The 16,647-nt window shown below is 51.6% G+C and overlaps 4 protein-coding genes and 1 pseudogene across 4 annotated transcripts; 3 read left to right on the top strand and 2 right to left on the bottom strand.

Annotated features, from left to right (window-relative positions):
* Positions 1 to 554: 554 nt before the first annotated feature.
* SAPIO_CDS0170 (uncharacterized protein) lies at positions 555 to 1,728 on the bottom strand (the record flags this gene model as incomplete). Its single annotated transcript, XM_016783018.1, has 4 exons — positions 555 to 803; positions 893 to 1,381; positions 1,463 to 1,593; positions 1,662 to 1,728. The coding sequence occupies 4 exons, from the start codon at positions 1,726 to 1,728 to the stop codon at positions 555 to 557; spliced, it is 936 nt and encodes a 311-aa protein (XP_016646651.1).
* An 839-nt stretch (positions 1,729 to 2,567) lies between these two features.
* On the top strand, positions 2,568 to 4,306 carry SAPIO_CDS0169 (uncharacterized protein; the record flags this gene model as incomplete). The annotated part of the gene is made up of 2 exons (XM_016783017.1): positions 2,568 to 2,978; positions 3,074 to 4,306. The coding sequence occupies 2 exons, from the start codon at positions 2,568 to 2,570 to the stop codon at positions 4,304 to 4,306; spliced, it is 1,644 nt and encodes a 547-aa protein (XP_016646650.1).
* An 887-nt stretch (positions 4,307 to 5,193) lies between these two features.
* SAPIO_CDS0168 lies at positions 5,194 to 6,048 on the bottom strand (annotated as a pseudogene; the record flags this gene model as incomplete).
* A 1,366-nt stretch (positions 6,049 to 7,414) lies between these two features.
* Positions 7,415 to 9,230, top strand: SAPIO_CDS0167 (uncharacterized protein; the record flags this gene model as incomplete). The annotated part of the gene is made up of 5 exons (XM_016783016.1): positions 7,415 to 7,582; positions 7,680 to 7,819; positions 8,374 to 8,463; positions 8,565 to 8,907; positions 8,994 to 9,230. The coding sequence occupies 5 exons, from the start codon at positions 7,415 to 7,417 to the stop codon at positions 9,228 to 9,230; spliced, it is 978 nt and encodes a 325-aa protein (XP_016646649.1).
* A 1,330-nt stretch (positions 9,231 to 10,560) lies between these two features.
* SAPIO_CDS0166 (ARS binding protein 2) lies at positions 10,561 to 12,903 on the top strand (the record flags this gene model as incomplete). The annotated part of the gene is made up of 2 exons (XM_016783015.1): positions 10,561 to 10,992; positions 11,143 to 12,903. 2 exons carry the CDS (start codon positions 10,561 to 10,563, stop codon positions 12,901 to 12,903), a joined length of 2,193 nt encoding a protein of 730 aa, XP_016646648.1.
* Between the last annotated feature and the right edge of the window lie 3,744 nt (positions 12,904 to 16,647).

Here is a 16,647-nt window from a genome sequence, read left to right as displayed (position 1 = left end):
GTAGTGAGGCGATGCTTCGTTTTAAGAGGCCAAGACGATAGGGGCTTGGATATATATATATATATACGCTTGAAGGACATGATGCCGCCGCTCATTGCGTTAGGATAGACGGGTCAAGACTGTTCAGAGCAGCGCCTTTCCAATGTTAGTTGGTCTGGACGCATGAAACATTTGTCAGGTCGACGAGAGATCCTACTACCAGAGGCAGATAGGTGCTAGATATAATATATCCTCTTCGACATGGTCTTGATGCCACTAGATTCGATCACCGGCACAGAACATAGCAAGATACTTCCTACACAGAGATGACAGCGAAGGGGAAACCTTCATGTTCCATAGAAACCTCTAGCCAATATCCACAACCCATCCCATGAGGCGTCAAACCCAAAAGGCAACAAGCAAAAGCAAACCCAAATGTTATTTTAGTGTTACATTTTGTCAAATCGATGTCCCTCTTCCCAAAAAGAAAACGCCCGTCCCCAAAAACCAAAAACCAATCCACCTTTCTAATATGAACCTTTCCCCTCCCCTTCAAGTCATAAGACACAAGAACCTCACCTCCTCCCCCTACCCCTCCTCGATGACCCCACCATGCTATCGCTGTAGAGCTTACCGCCGCCGTTGCCGTTATTCAGGATGAGGTCGGGTCTCGAGCTGGACGATCCGTTTCCGGATTCGGGGAAGCCCATCTTGCCGTCGACGACGTGCACGGATCCGCTCGTGGCGCCGTGGCGGGGGGAGTCTGAGGTTTCGGAGGCGTAGCCGCGCGGGTTGGCGTATACCTTGATGATTCTGCCGTCGGCCTAGAGCATGGCAATTGTGATTAGCAAAACAATCCCTAATGTAAAATGGGGGAAAAAAAAAAAGAAAAAAAAGAAAAAGAAAAACCCACCAGCTGATCGTTAAACTTCTCGATGACCTTCTCGCCCGCCTCCCTCGAATGAAACACCATCTCTACAAGCATAATAGGCTGCGTCTTCAAAACTTTACAGACCAACATCTCCCCACCCACGGGCGTCATGGCGCTCTCAATATCGGCCGCCGAAGTCCCTGGCGCAAAGTTTTGCGCCAGCACGGAAAACGGCCCCGCGAGTCCCCTTATCGAAATCTCCGGCGCCGGACTGCCACCGCTCTTCTTTTGTTGCTGTTGTTGCGGTTGTCTCTTCTTGCCGGAGGGCCCTTTGGGGGCATTGAGGAGGACGTTGGCCTGCGAGGCGTCGACGCGCTGCAGGGCTGAGGCGAGTTTGGCCGTTCGTTTGGTGGAGGGGTTGGAGATGCGCGAGGCGAGGGCGTTGGGGGGGTTTACGGTCGTGTGGAGGTCGTGGGTCCATTCGCCGTTGACGTTGCCCGGGGGTATGCGGGAGGAGGTGGAGGCGACGCGCTGCTTTGCCAGGGAAAGAGGGTTAGTTGAAGAAAGATTGGGCTCGAGATGGTTCGAGAGAGGACATCTTCTGGACAGTACCTTCTTGACACCGACGCGGCTAGCTAGGGAGGGACCTGCGCCCATCTTTTGTTGCGCGGAGGGCGCGCTCTTTCTGCGGGATTTGGAGAAGATGCTTGCTGCGAGTTGTTCATTGCGCTTGCGCTCGCGGCCTGTAATTGGTTTGTTAGGAGTCGTGTGAATTCGGTATGCCGTAGGATGAATTATCTTCGGAGCTTACCTTCGTGGATTATCTTTTCGAAGTCGCTTGCGGCCTTGGCCTTGGCTTTGACTTCCGGCTTGCCCATTGTTGTGAAGGAAGTAGATTATGAAAGATTGATAGGGGAGAAACTAAGGATAAGAATTAAGACAAATGACGAGGAAAAGAGATGACCTGGGCAGTTAAGCCTATTGTACAGTAAAATAGAAAAAAAAAGGGGGGGGAGGAGGAACAAAGCGGGGGGTTTGGAAAGGGGTTGATGGATGGAAACAGCCTCGTCGGAAAGGATGGACGTCGGTTCCCTTTTTGATGTCGATGGCTTCTCAATGCGATGTGGTTGGCGGCAGTGCAGGTTTGAAAAATAATCGTGGCGAGACGCCGCCCTCAACGCGTCCAGGATTTTGATGACGGGATGCTGCATTTGATCCACGGCCGTTCGGCGTGGCAGTTGGCAGGGCTGGCATCAGCTGCGGCATCTGTTTGTTTGACAGTCCCCAAAAAAGGTCCCCCAAAATATCGCCTCGTCGGCGTTTCTCTTCTTCTCTCCGCTCCAGCCTCGTCCCACCCACACACACACACATCTCCTCCAATCATTCTCATTTTTGTCATGGTCTGTTGCCTCTTGTTTCTGCATAAGCAATAGGCAGTTCGATGTCTTGTCTTTCCCATTAGGGATAATTTCTCCCAATCCATATTCTTTTCGTGCTAAACTTTCGCATCGGAACCCAAGACCCTGCCTCTTCCTCTTCCCTGTTTGTAACTTTCCTTTCCTCCCGAATCCCGGCAAACCCCCGATCTCGCTCTCCACAGATCGATCTCTTCTTTCCTTAAGGGCGCCCCTTTTTAAACCTTCCCTAGTAACGGACTGTTATATATCCACGACTCTACTTTTTTTTTTTTTTTATCTTGGTATAAACAATCATAGTCATGGCCACCGCAGAGCCAACAACGGCAGGGGTCTCGAACCTCCCAACCCCATCCACCCGCCGAGCCGAACCACAAGCCCCTTCCAAGCGCGACAAGAAGCGCCAACTCCTCAACGATCGCATCGCGGCCCTCACGGAGAAATTCGACCGGAACCGAGACGTTTCCTACGTCGACCAGCTGCACAAGATCCAGGTCGACACGAGCCTCGTCCAGCGCATTGACCCGTTCGCCGCCAACGCCGCGAGCATCATTGCCGAGCTCCGACAGGATCAAAGGAACGCCAACGGTCCGAATGTTGTTTCGCAGAATGCTCGGAGCTTGCTTGATATGGCGGGGCCCAATTTTCAGGATTGGGCGCAGGAGATTTCGGATTTGCATGAGCGCAAGGACGTCCAGTTGACCTCGCAACATGTATGTGCAGTGTCACATTACTCTTCTCTCCTCTCTCATATTCCCTAACAACAAGTTCCACATTCTAACGTCCTTTTTTTTTTCAATCACTACAGCTTGAATACGAGCGCAAGATACAAGAATACAAGAATACCTACAATTACCGAATCGAGACAGCAAAGAGGGAGCACCAGGCGCTTGCTTCAACACTTAGAGATCGTTTGATCAACTCCCTCGCAACGAAGAAGAACCGCCTCAATAAGGAAAAGGAGGCTCTTGAACTCTCAGATTCGTCCGCTCTTCTCTTCCACCCCAACCAATTCAGCATCACGAACCCCGCCAGCCCCGGCGGCACCCATGGAAAGCGAGCAACACGACTTCGAAAAGACGCCGAAGATCTCGGCCTCGGAGATAACAAGAAGAGAAAGCGCGGTGACGACGATGGATCGCCCGCGCCGGGTCGTCGAGGCCTCGATTCGACGGGCACGACGCCGCTTTGGCAATCCGAAAAGCTTAGGGTGGCTGCCAAGCAGAACGGGCCCGTCTACAGTGTCGATAAGCTCTTCACTGACAAGGAGCTCACGCTTACTTATAACACGGCGGCGGTGGCGGCTCACGTCCACATTCTCCGACATCGCGTGAACGGACCGACGACGGCTTTGACCGACGGTCACGAGTCGAGCAATGACGACGAGCACGATCACGATGCAGATACGGCAACGACAGCCCCGATGATGGAGCGCGCGCCTTCCCACGCTACGAGGAGTACGCGGGGCAACGTCAATCACAACGTTATTGACCACAAGATCCTCGGCTTTGAAGCCATCTCCGACCTCGAGTTACCCGGCAACCTCGAGAAGCTCCAGGGGCTCGAACCCCCCAAGCTACCTCCCGTCGCGCCGTCTCAATACATCAAGCCCCCCACGCGATCCCAGGACCAGAACACGCCCTCGCTGCTGAACAACGACACGATCAACGAGGACCTCCAGATCATGAGCTACTTCAAGCAATTTGACCAGCACTCCAAGCCCGGCTCAGCCCTCATGGTTAACGGTAGCCTCAAGCGCGTGCTCGAGGCCGCCGCGACGCCCAAGGCGAAGAGTCGCTACGTCGCCTTCATAGGGGGCGGTCCGCGCAAGGACCCCGAGGAGATCCGCAGGGAGTTGGGGTTGCCTTCCGATAAGTCCGGAGACAACACGAGTCCCGAGAAGACTTCTTCGGGGCTTATCGCGGCAGCTACGGCTTCGGCTGCGGCGGCTATGAGTCGACAGAGTAGTCACCAGGGGGGTGTTGCTATGAGTAGGCAGGGGACGAATGGAAGTGGGCGCGGGAAGGGGAGGAAGAATTAGATGTGAGGAAGATGAGATACCCCGGTGTTTCTTTCCCCTTTCTTTGTTGCCATCATCATTTTATTGTGCTAGGCGAAGTGTCGCGGGTGAGGAAGAGGAAGGCGTCGATATTTGGTAGGCTCTTTCTGGCTCTTTTTTTTTTTTTTTTTTTTTTTTTTTTTTTTCTGTTTTCTTTCATGTCATGACCCCGGAACAATATACTTGTACCGGCATGTCTTTCTTCTAAAAGCACATATTCTCTCACGCAGTGGTTCTCGAAGGATTCGGTTGCGGAACTAGGAGTTGGGGATTTGGAATTACCATTACGCTGCACTTTCAAATGCCAATTTTGCTTTCCGCAAATTGGTAGCTGTGATTGAGGCTAGAAATGAAAATTAAATCAAAAAAGAGACTTCTCTATTCCTTGATAATGTATTTATTCTTTCTGCTTGAAAATGGATCTCATTTAGAGTGATTGATATTTTGTCTGGAGGTCAGCGATGATATATGAGTTATGGTGTAAGTTGTGGTTTCGGCTCTCGTTTTGTGCTCTAGAGGAACTTCTCATTGTTGATTATATTGATTCTTCGGTGTACATCTACATCACCACTCACTCCTCACTGGACTCCATCTCCGTCCCATTTATGAGACTTTCACAGAAATAAAGATACATATCGAGTCGGATCCACTGTCGAAATGAGGATGAGATACGTTAGAGTGCAAGTTCGCGTTCAAAGAGAATGACTTATTTTGCTAATACGTCATATAAGACTGGCAATGGCATTCTTCATATACATCATTATAACGGCGTAAGATCAACAGTCCAGCTCTCCAAGCACAAACGAGACAACCAATGCTGCGCAGAATGACTTTTCCCAACACAAGTACAACACTCCCACTCCATCTCCCTACGGCCCAAACACCAGCGCCCGAACCTCAATGCTCTCACGCCCCTCAGCATCAGGCAAGGACCCCGGATGCTCAAAAGCGGTATGCGCAAGCCTCCCCCCACGAACCTCCGAGCCCTCCTTCAGCGCCTCGCTATCGAAGCACTGTAGCAAAAGCCTCTCATCGCCCGTCATACCGCTGAGATAGTACCACTTCTGCTCCGGGTGAAACGCAATGGCCGCGGTTTCGCCCTCGAAGGTTTCGTAAATGTGGCGGACGGGGACGACATCCTCGTCCTTGACCGTAGCCGAAGACGCGAAAGCTAGGGGGAACGATTCAAGGGGCGTCCTGTTAAGGGGTCGCCAGACGTTAATGATGCGATAGCGGCCCTTGAGACGTTCCTCCGCCTCCTCGGCAGGCAGATGTCTCCTCACCCGGGCAGCCACAGCCTTGGGCGTCTGGTCAATGTGGGCTCTAAGAACGGGGCTGCGCGCCGCGTTGGGATCCGTCCTGCGGATGGTGTGGTCAAAGATGACGACCTTGTTGCTTCCGGGAACGTGCTTGAGGAGGAGGTCCTCGACCTCCGGGTAGAACTTGGCTTCGATGGAGGCGTCGTCTAGGAAGTCCTGCTCGGCTGAGGGTGGGAGGTTGCGGACGATGGCGACCGAGTCGTGGTCGAGGGTGAGGGTGTCTTCAGCGCCGCGGATGTCGTGGATCTGGGTGGGCTGGAAGTTGTCGGAGAAGTTGCGCGGGGCTTCGCCAGGTTTGGGGTCCCGGACGAGATTGTAGGGGCGGGAGCCGTCGGGGGGTGGGGAGAAGAAGGAGATTTGGGCTGTTACGTCGCCGCGGGGGATACGTGTGGATTGGATGGCCATTGTGAGGAGAGAAGAGGTTTGGGACGGGTGTGGTTACTACAAGGATATAGCCGGAGTGAGGGGGAGGGAGATCAATTTGATACTGGTCTTTGTTTTAGGAAATAGCCTTGGCTGCTGGAAGAGGATGTTCTGAGCTGGTAGATTATCTCAGGATATGTGAGGCATCGAGGAGCTTTTATATCTATCTCTTCGAGAGGCAGCGGCCTGATTTCAAATCACAGGAAGAATCCAGAAGGCCTAGAACATCTGGAAGCTATTTCAAAGCAATGGTTCGAGTAAATGTGTTCTAACTTCGTACTTGCTTTCTCCATGATTTGCATGCATGTACTCCACTGGCTGGGCTTAGGCACTCGCGCCCTTTCGACGTTGAATTGATCGCTATGTCTATTCCGGTAAACTTCAATCACGTCATCGCAGGCAGGCCCTTGGACAAGGAGCACCCACAGCACCCCAGTCTATTGTCCAGTCGTCTTCCGCAGCGAATGCCGAGGCGATCTGGGCGATTCGATGTTAGCGAGTCGTGGAGAAGATTAGTAATTGGACGAAGCAGACGAAGTAGATTAGTCAATTGGAAGAACTGTTGGCGGCCCGGCTGGCTGGCCGCCAGCTGTCTTGGAGCTGCTGCCGAACCTCGAACCAGGGCAGCATCATTCGTTCGTTTCCTTCGCAGGAAATTCCACTCCTGCTCAACAACGTTCGTTCCCACAAGAACTGGTTCTTGATGAGGGAAGAAGGAATTTTCTTCCCCGAACCATCACCACAGTGCCGGTGTGGCAGTCGGCTTGGGCTCCTGCCGAAGCCATGTACGCGGCGCAGCCCGTCACAATGCACCACTCAGCTTTACAAGTAGTAAGCTAGAATAAGTCGGGCTATGGATAACTGTGACCTTGTCTACAGACTTCCAGCTAAGTCTTTACAAAATGCAAGTGTGAGAGTCTAAACACCAAGCACAAAGTACCGAGATATTTCATTTCCAGACCATAGACCTGTGTCCCTGGTGTGTGTCAACTTGCACGATGTAAACTACCTTTTGGTGCTTGGCAGCAGATTCTCATTGCGACCCTGGTCGAATTTCTACAGAAGGAGCAAGACTACGCCCTCGCGGATGCACAGGTCGCATTCTAGATGCTCGAAGTACATGGCGCATATCTTTCCAAAGGCATACCATACGTTTCCCCTCTGCCATGGTCTGCTCCTTTAGCCCTCGCAATGACTACGGTCCTTCCCACCCGTCTCGAACGCCGGAGAGTTCACCATCACAGATCACCCAACTCTGTCGGAAGCATCCACTTTTTGACATCTATTCCTCCCGCCGATAGTGGTGGTAGTAAATAGTAGCTATTTTCTGGATCCTATTTGATATAAAATGACCGACCAGGCATCCCCTACTGCCAAGGCGCCTGCGACGGCTAGCAAATCCCCGTCCACATCCCCCAAGGGATCGGACGCGGGATCGCCCAAGGAGGGCTCCCCCAGGGCCGCCGCAACGATTGCGGGAATCCTTCCCGCCCAACACTGGGTCGATACGGCAGAGGTTCGTATGAGATGCTTCCCGGACGGTAACAACCCGCCGATGCCCACTCACGGAACTCAGGAGTGTCCACTGGGGAAACTGACACCCTCGGCCCCAGGAGCAAGAGGTGGACAGCACCGACGCCGAGTCAATCGGGAGCATCGGCACCTCAACCGAATCTCTCACCGCCAGCATCCTCGAGTACCGCAAGATTCACGGCAGGACGTATCACAGCGAGATCGGAAATGCAAGCTACTGGTAACGTCACTAGTCCCGAACCAACAGCATCTTGCACGCATATGGCGCACAGCCAACATTTGGTGCGTGCCAAACCGATCGATGAAGCGCTGACGGAAGGGTTTCCGAGGTAACACAGGGCCTCAAACGACGAACGCCAGAATGAGTCAATGGACATCAAGTGAGAGGCTCCTCTGCAGTTCATCCACACGTCTACCGAAGACTATTCGAATGACTGACCGTATACTCTTCGTGTAGCCACCACGCTCTCACACTCTTGATCGGAGGGAAACTATTCAAGGCACCCTTGGAAACTGACAGGATTCAGGTATATACACGCCTTCCCTTTTTCGCTCGCAGACAACCTATTGTCTATATCTTTATCTCTAACTTAGGAACTAGAAAGTTCTCGATATCGGAACTGGGACAGGTATAAAGATCCCCTCTCTCGTTTCCATTATCTTGCTTACTTTATCCACTCTCACTGATCGTTGCTTTGCGTTTTATCTAGGAACCTGGGCCATGTATGACTGTTCGATCTTTTACCTACACAGGTTTAGCTGACATCTCGTTAGCGACTTCGCCGATGACCATCCTAATATTCAAGTTATCGGAACCGATATTTCTCCTATTCAGCCTGCCTGGGCCCCGCCAAACTTGAAGTTGTATGTGTCTTAGTGTCCTGGTTCGCCTTCACTAAAACCAAACTAATAGAGGTCAATTGTCGAGACGTGCCATGCCAAGCTAATCTGAAACATTCAAACAGTGAAATCGAGGATTGCACTCGTCCTTGGACATACGAGCCCGAGTCCTTCGACTACATCCACATGCGGTGGCTACTAGGTAGTATCGGCAACTGGGAGGCCGCCTTTACCGAAGCTTATAAAGCTCTGAAGCCCGGAGGTTGGTTAGAGAGCTTCGAGGCCTCCAATATCTGCGAAAGCGATGACGACACTGTTGCCGAGACTTCCGCGCTGGGCCAATGGGGCAAGATCTTTCTCAATTTCGGCGAGAGCATCGGGAGGCCCTTTTCCATTGTGCCTGACGAGACTCAGAAGAAGGCGATGCAGGTAGCAGGCTTTGTCGATATCGATGAGGCTAACTATAAGGTATGAAGGACCCAAATGCCATTTCCCTTCCTTTTCATGCCTTTTCACCATAGTGGCTGCTAATCTGGATTCGTTTTTGCTTCTAGACTCCCGTTGGAACCTGGCCCAAGGACCCGGCTCTCAAAGAGATTGGTCAATACGCACAGCTAGTCCTCGAGAATGACACGGAAGGCTACATCCTGTATCCCGCGACCGCCATTGGCTGGACGCCCCAAGAAGTTTCCGTTTTTGCAGCCCACGTCCGGAAGGCGATCCGATCGCCACAGATCCATTCGTATTACCGCCAGAAGGTCGTCTGGGGACGTAAACCTGGAGGAGCATAAGAGGTATAGTCGTTCGCTGATAGTTGACCGTTAGTTCTACACATTTCCAATACTTCTCTAGAATTGTGTTAGGTTTGCTTTTATCTCATAAGATTCCAAATCTAGACTGAGAGTGGGATAATTGAAATGCTCATGTATCCGCTTCCACGAGATATTGTAGCCTAATAGTGCAAGATCATCCCTGTTCTTCTGTAGCACCACGATGAATTCTGAACGGAGACGTCTGAGAACAGGTCCTTGTCGATAGAGTCTTCAGTAGTATGGGAGCAGTGGGTTCTCCCTTCCCATCCCTCGAAACTGGAAATGGGCTGCTCTGCATATTAGGGGAGCTGATGGGCGGGTTCAGATGGTCTGACGACGTGTTCAAAACTTCTGGCAGGTCTTCAGAGTGGATTGTTAGGGGCTGGTCCGGCCCACATTGTCCAAACTTCTGAAGCGAGTTGAGGATAATCAGATCCAATGCGTGCTCGGTACGAAGTACTGGCTTTATGACTTCATCCCCACGTTCAGCTAAATATAGTTTGAGTGCATGTTTGGGTACATCAATTCATGTACAGTCTGTTAGTGTACCCACACATAAAGTACCAACCCTCGATTGGGCTGGTGCTGTGCTGCGCTGCACGAGCTCCAAAATGGCAATATTCTCCTGTTGTTACTTTGTATCAAATACTTTAATACTTGGCAGCCTGTTGGTAGAGACGTTGGAAGAAGGGGTCCATTCACCACACACCAAAAAGCTAAGCTTAAACCTTCAATCTCTGCTTCCCGCATCAGAGCATCCAGGCCCCCTGAATGCGCGTTTGCGGATTTCATTCGATTCGATTCGACCTTGTGCGAAACATCATTCTGATGCCTGCCACGAAAAAGTAGCTAGGCCTGCTGGAAATTCTACGGAGTATAATCGACAGGAGGATGGCGTCTTCAAACTGGGGCATCAATCTCGAGCGATGATCCAGACCCCTGTCCAACATATGGTGAATTGATCCACGTTAGGTCGCGTCGAGACATCACCAAGCGCCTTCACCACTTAAAAATCGGAACACTCTACTGCACTTCAGGCCAAAGGAATAGCTATCGAACCTACCTGTCTAATTCATTCATAGAGCCTCCCCTAAGATCAAAGCTGCATCTATCATACATTGAGATATAGCCCCGTATTGAGACAGCCAGCGCGATCCACGCACTAACCTCCGCACCCTCCCCTGCTGGCAGGTCTTTACGCGAAACTGTTTAGTCCTCATATCATCTTTTCTTCTTTCCCTTTCCCTGGGATAATTCCGTGATGGAGTGGGAGTGAAATCCAAGCGCGATGGATAATCCTAACCCCACGATGATGCCCGCTCCAGGTGACGGCCTCCTGCCTCAACCCCCCTCATCAGCGCCACCCGTGGAGGCACCATCGCGTCCCGCTAGACCTTTGCCACCACCCATCATCACAACAACCTCACAGATGGGTCAATCACGGCGCGTATTGCCCGACAAGAACGTCACGGAGGCGACGATTGAGCAAGCCTACGTTGACTTCATCTTCTACTGCAACCCAGGTGTACCGGCCGACGCGGATGATGAGCCTCTCAGAGATGCCTTCAGGTCCCCGCCCAGGAGCGGCGGCAAGTCCTTTAACATCTTCGTGTTGTACCAGCTGATCGGGGCGCTCGAGTCGAAGGAGCTCAAAAGTTGGACTGAGTTGGCGCTGAAGCTTGGGGTGGAGCCGCCGGATCAGGAGAAAGGGGGGAGTTCTCAGAAGATCCAGCAGTACGCTGTGAGATTAAAAGTGAGATTTTTTTTTAATTCGATCTGCTTCATGTCATCTTTCCTTTCCCTTCACTTCATTGCTCTTTCTATAGGTACTATTTCTCGGTCAAGTATGTGGCATGACCTAGGGACATCACATCTAACAGTATAATAACAGAGATGGATGCACTCAATGCACGTTGATGCGTTCTTCGAGTATCTTATGGGCCGGCCACGCCATCCATATTGGAGCGAACTGCCTACAGATCCAGATCCGGTGATAGAAGCCGGGAGAGATGGTGTCGCCCCCAAAGACGACATGGCTCTACGAGCCCTCCTGCCGCACATCCGCCCCAAACGTGGGCGCAAACGAGAAACGGACGAGGGCTTTTCGCCTTCTCAGCGGCCGAGGTTAAACTCCCCGCTTGGCCAAGGCAATTCCCCCAACCACCACGAGACCTACGGCCCTTGGTCTGCGCATCCGGATGGTCGGCCGCTCCCGATACCGGCACCTGGCGACCCCTTGCGGTCCGGCGGATCGATGTCCGGGTGGTCTGGCCCAGAGGCGGCACAAACCCCATTAACGGCGTATCCTCAATCGGCTATCACGCCTTCCTCCAGGGGCGGCTTTTGGGGAGATGACGCGCTTTTTTTCAAGCAGAAGAAAAACAAAAGAAATGGCCCGAAAGTTGTTTCTTCGGCGTGGCGGAGCAGTGCGATAGCTAGCGGAAAACCTCGCGGACGACCACCTATCAACAGGACACCCATCGATGGCCAATCACCCTTTCCGAGAGATTCAGTCGCATTTACGGTTAACCCTATTACACCCAGTCCGAATAACTCCCCTAGGCATCTTCCTTTGCCAACCCCGAGCCCCTTAATGTCCCAGCCTCCTCTTCCTCCTCCTTCCCCGTCTACTTCTACCGCACCTACTTATCCTCCGTCATCGGGACTTAGGATGGCAACTCCTAACCACTTTCCGAATTTTCCACTCCAACAACAGTCGGCGAGTGCCTCGAGGCCGGCGAGACCTAGCATTTCTCTCCATGTCCCAGAAAGGAGTGGAGGTTCTGTAAGGCTTGCGACTCCACCACCCCTGCATATGTCACATTTACAAGCGCCCTGCGTATCTATTCCACCCATCCCACCTGTTGAGCAGTCAACGCCGGCGATTGACAGCGCAGGTATCCCCGCCCAGACCTCAACCGCCAGAAATCCTCCTCCTCCCCAACCCATCGACACCAACAAGGTAAACATCGAAACCCTCAACTACGGCAAAGCCAGCCTAAGCATGCCCCCCGACCCAACAGCCCCATGCGACGGACCCAACCTCGCGGCGACCTCAGCATCCGGCGGGCCCCGAACCAACTTCTTCGACTCCCTCTCCGACCGCACCAACGTCGACGCGCTCTACAGCCACTTCGTCGTCGAGGTCATGATGGCCGACTGGGTCGACGTCGACGGCAACCCCGCAGAGCCTGCCTGCGCCGACGAGGCGGCCGCCATCATTACGACGGTCATCGAGTCGCTGTTCAAGGCGTCGGCGAGCAACGAGTCGTTCCTTATTAATGTGGCGGCGCTGGCGGGCGGGAAGATGCTCATGACGACGACGAGGATGAGGCTGGCGAGGTTGGAGCGGTTGGAGAGGGGGACGTTGTATACTTGTAGTTGGGAGTATAGGCTGGGCCCTTTGCGGGGGACCTTTTCGATGACGCAGGAGGTTAGTTATGATTTGTTTCGGCCTGGGCAGGACGGGAAGAAAGGGGAGGAGGAAGAGGAAGAAGAGGGGATGGGCGGTGAGAATGAGGGGGCGAGATATTGGCAGAAGAAGTATAAGGATTTGTCGGAAGTGGTGAGGATGAAGGATGAGCAGATTACAGATTTGAAGAGGAGTGTTGTTGGGACGTTGAGGGCGTCGAAGGGGCCGAAGGGGCCTTGAACGGGGAAGGACAGTTGGGTTGGGTATGTGATATGTTTCTGTGCCTATTGGTGCGTATAGACAAGGCGTCGGTGCTGTGATGAAGCTATATTTGTGGCTGGATGGCATGCCACGGCTCTTTTGATATAGATGGGACGTGGTATACCATCTGCAATCATCACCAGGCGCACATCCTATCCAGGATGGGCTTCGCAGCCCACTTTAGAAGCTGGACGAGATACGGAGTACATTTTTTTGACTAGGGAATGCACCCCTCCAATACAGGAGAAAACTCCGTATTGTTTTCCTCCCCCCTTTAGAGGCTGGTGCTTTTAAGACTAATTTCGTTGAGGAGGATCGGAAACCTCGAGAGGGAGATATCAAAAGTTCAATCCACTTACGAAGTTCAACGTGGGTACAGAGTTTTCAGAGAATCGTACATAGAATCAACATAAGACAGGTCGACTCTCAAGTACCAACCCTCTTTCTTTCCTCTCCCTTTTTAAGCTTTACTAGATGTAAAGTGAAGCAACCGGCCGAGGATATTGGGAAAGAACCTTCATCAACAACAAGTCAAGCTTACGGAGGCGCCCCCCGCCCGGGCTTGTTCATGGAGGCGTGGGTTTTTGAGTCCTGTGGCACTTCTAATAGCGATTTCTACGGGGGCGAGACTTCTTATTCAAGGAGGGTACGCGGAATCTGCCCGCCCCCGAAGATCTAGATCTATATCTTCTTTTTGAAATCTCAATGGGATCGGCCGGGTGAACCCTGATGAAAGGCTAATTGGATCGCCCAGCAAAAGTAGATGCATAAATTGCGGGAGGATATTAATACGAAATCGCCGGTTTTACCTCATTCAGGTTCTAATATTCACGGAGAGAACATTCAGACTCGTATGGGCTCAAACAGCCGGTTCTACTAAGAAAGAAATAGTCGCTAAGGGGAGGACATAAGATCTGTTTCTCCGTGAGAACCCGGAAATCGCGGCTACTTTAAGGATTTAAAGTTCACAAAGCGGGGGGAAGGGTATAACGGAATCGGCTGTTCTCAGACTGCAGATCATAGAGTACATCATTCCTTCGTCAGAAGAGGCGAGGGCGTGAGGGAAGATCGACGGTGCGGATGGTTGGGGGTGCGCTTTTCTGGTCATGGGAGGCTGTACGATGCGCTGCTACTCATGGCGATACGAAGCAGTGGTGATAAGAAAGACCTCAAAGCAGTCTTCTTATGACGGGAAGATAAGATGCAGTGACCCGAGATCTCAGTTAATAGGAGGGGGGAATCTATGATGATACTGAGGTGCCATGATCCTTGTATCTCGAGGGCCTCTGGTGATTGAGCGGTCTCGAGTCTTCCAATCAAGCCGCCTCGACCGAACCCGTTTTATAGACATTCGCGGAATAGGACATCCAAGATGTTGGGTTTGATGGTTTGATGGAAGAAGCAATGAGGCTACGTCTCGGTGCTTGTAGTTCGATTCATGTTTCACCAAGCATGGGCAATCTACAGAGCAATACTTGGAATAAAATGAAGGGTCTGATACTTGCAGCCAACTCGCATCCTGCAGATGGTTGTGCGTGTGAGACAGGGAAAACGGTAAAAGACTGAAGTGGTGTTGAGACGAGCAGACTAAGTCGATGATCACTTCCCACTTGTTCGTCGTGAAAAAGTAGTGTGACCGCCGGCTTCTGCATGATTCTGTTTTTGAATCATTTGCTTTTTTTGTTCTTTTTCACTTGTTTCTCTTTTCTCTTTTCTCTTCCGGGTCCCTCGTTTATCGATCTGTAGACAGCCAGCATTTCTTCGAATAGAAGGTTAAAAACATGCCATTCAGCTTTGACAGATCTAATTTTAACAACAGAGTATCTGACAGAGTATCTGGTTCCCAGTATTATTCCTGGCGTGGCATTCTGTCGTGGCTGAACGAACTATTACACTATAATATGTACGAAGTTGAACTTTTACATTATAATATGTACCAAGTTGGAAAAAGGGTTTCCTTGGAACAAGACGCGCTAACAACCAGTGAAGCGTCAATCGTTTCCCATTGTCATCCATGCCAGGGCCACGCCATCGACTCCACCGGATCCAGCCTTGGTTGTGCAAGAAGCAAGGGGTGGCTCAAACTTAGTTTAAGTTGGACTCGTGGGCTGGACACTTGAAAAAAGCAGAAGAAAGATTGGCGAGCGCGTGGTCTGGGTGAATGCATGTCTCGTCAGGGAAAGTGAGACTACTGAACGTTTTTGTTTTGCCCAAGCAGATGAGGTGATCACGACACTTCAGAGCTGTGTTGCATCACGGAATGCACCAGACTCATCATGGAACATTGCGTTCGTCCTCGGGAATGGCTGGGAAAAAAAGAATAGAAAAGAAGAAAAAAAAAATAGTAGACCGCTACTATAGGGCCGTGGCTTCAGTGCAGATTTCAGGGGCTCGAGAAATACCCAGGCCCGAGAGTGGGGAGCTGGAGTGCGTGTTTCGCCCAATCGTGAAGCGGCCTAGGAATTGGTAGGGCGAGGATGAAACCAGGAGAAGAAAAAAAAAAAGAGAAACTGCGGCTAGAAAATGTTTGGTTTGCCCCTGTCGGTCGAGGGAGGAGTCTTCGCCCGAATCGGCACGGGGTGGATAAGTACCGGTACTATTGGACGGGAGTTCGGGAGTCCAACTGATGGGTCTGGCTTGTGGGCAGACTCAGTCGTGATCTTGATACTCGACGCGCACACGTCGCTAGAGTAGTGTAATTGAGTTAGTGGAGACCGTTGGTGTTTTAGAAGGGCATTAGCGGGATGCTGGCGGGATGCTGGCGACGAAGATTTGACCCATTCGATCAATGATCGATCCGTTGTGTTTTTTCTTTGCGAAACTCCTCTTAACTTGGGACTCCGGGTTCCACTGTGTACGTATTGGGCTAGCTACGAAGTTGGCGTCAGGAGGTGGCAAATACACTCCATTATGCTGCGCCGTCCGAGATTGATAGTAATCGTTTAAACGCAAACTTTGAAAACTGACAGAGGTACGAAGTAGTTTAGGTAGATTTCTATCTATTGTTAGTTTATACTTTCTTACTCTGTGGCTATGATCTGGCGTGCTGCTTTGAACTACGAAGACGAACAGTAGTAATTTGGTCGTTTGTCAGCTAACATTTTAGCATTGAACCCCAGGATGAAGGGTCTTGCCATGGCTAGCTACCAAGTACTTTATACTTCGCAGTGCGTCCTGACATCGCAGCGTGGGACACAGTTTGAAAAGTACCAAGTACCGGTAAACGACTGCGGTACCTGGCAGACGTCGCTGGCTCTCCACGAATCCCCCTAGGATCCACGCCGCCTCACGACACGAGCGAAGACAGCACCAAATGGGGCACGCTACTTCCTTCGACCCCGGCCCTGCAAGGTACCAACCGCGCCTGGCTGAGATCATGGCTAGGGGCGGGGACTTCCCACATGAAAATAGTACTAGTACACGCAAGGATAAGTCCATTCAAGGGGTTCGCATGTCCATGGTTCGGGTTTATCGACTTCGTCACTGGGAAGGAGCCACTATTGGAGTCATTGGGGAACAAAATGGGTCCCTGAAAATTCGACATCGATCCAAGCTTTGAGCTCAAATACCTGCATTCGGATTCGAAATGTCTACCCTTAGTCCACCCTTGTACGAAGTACACTACACTAACTTGTAGCACGAGACATTGTCACCGTATGACCGAGATCTTTGTTTCTCGATCGACAACCTCCACCTCCATTCCTTTTTCCTGATCCTTCGTTG

Source organism: Scedosporium apiospermum (assembly GCF_000732125.1).
Source record: "Scedosporium apiospermum strain IHEM 14462 chromosome Unknown SEQ_SAPIO_0011, whole genome shotgun sequence".
NCBI classification, from domain to species: domain Eukaryota; kingdom Fungi; phylum Ascomycota; class Sordariomycetes; order Microascales; family Microascaceae; genus Scedosporium; species Scedosporium apiospermum.
Note: the sequence above shows the minus strand (reverse complement) of the source record. Positions and strands in the feature narration are given on the sequence as shown.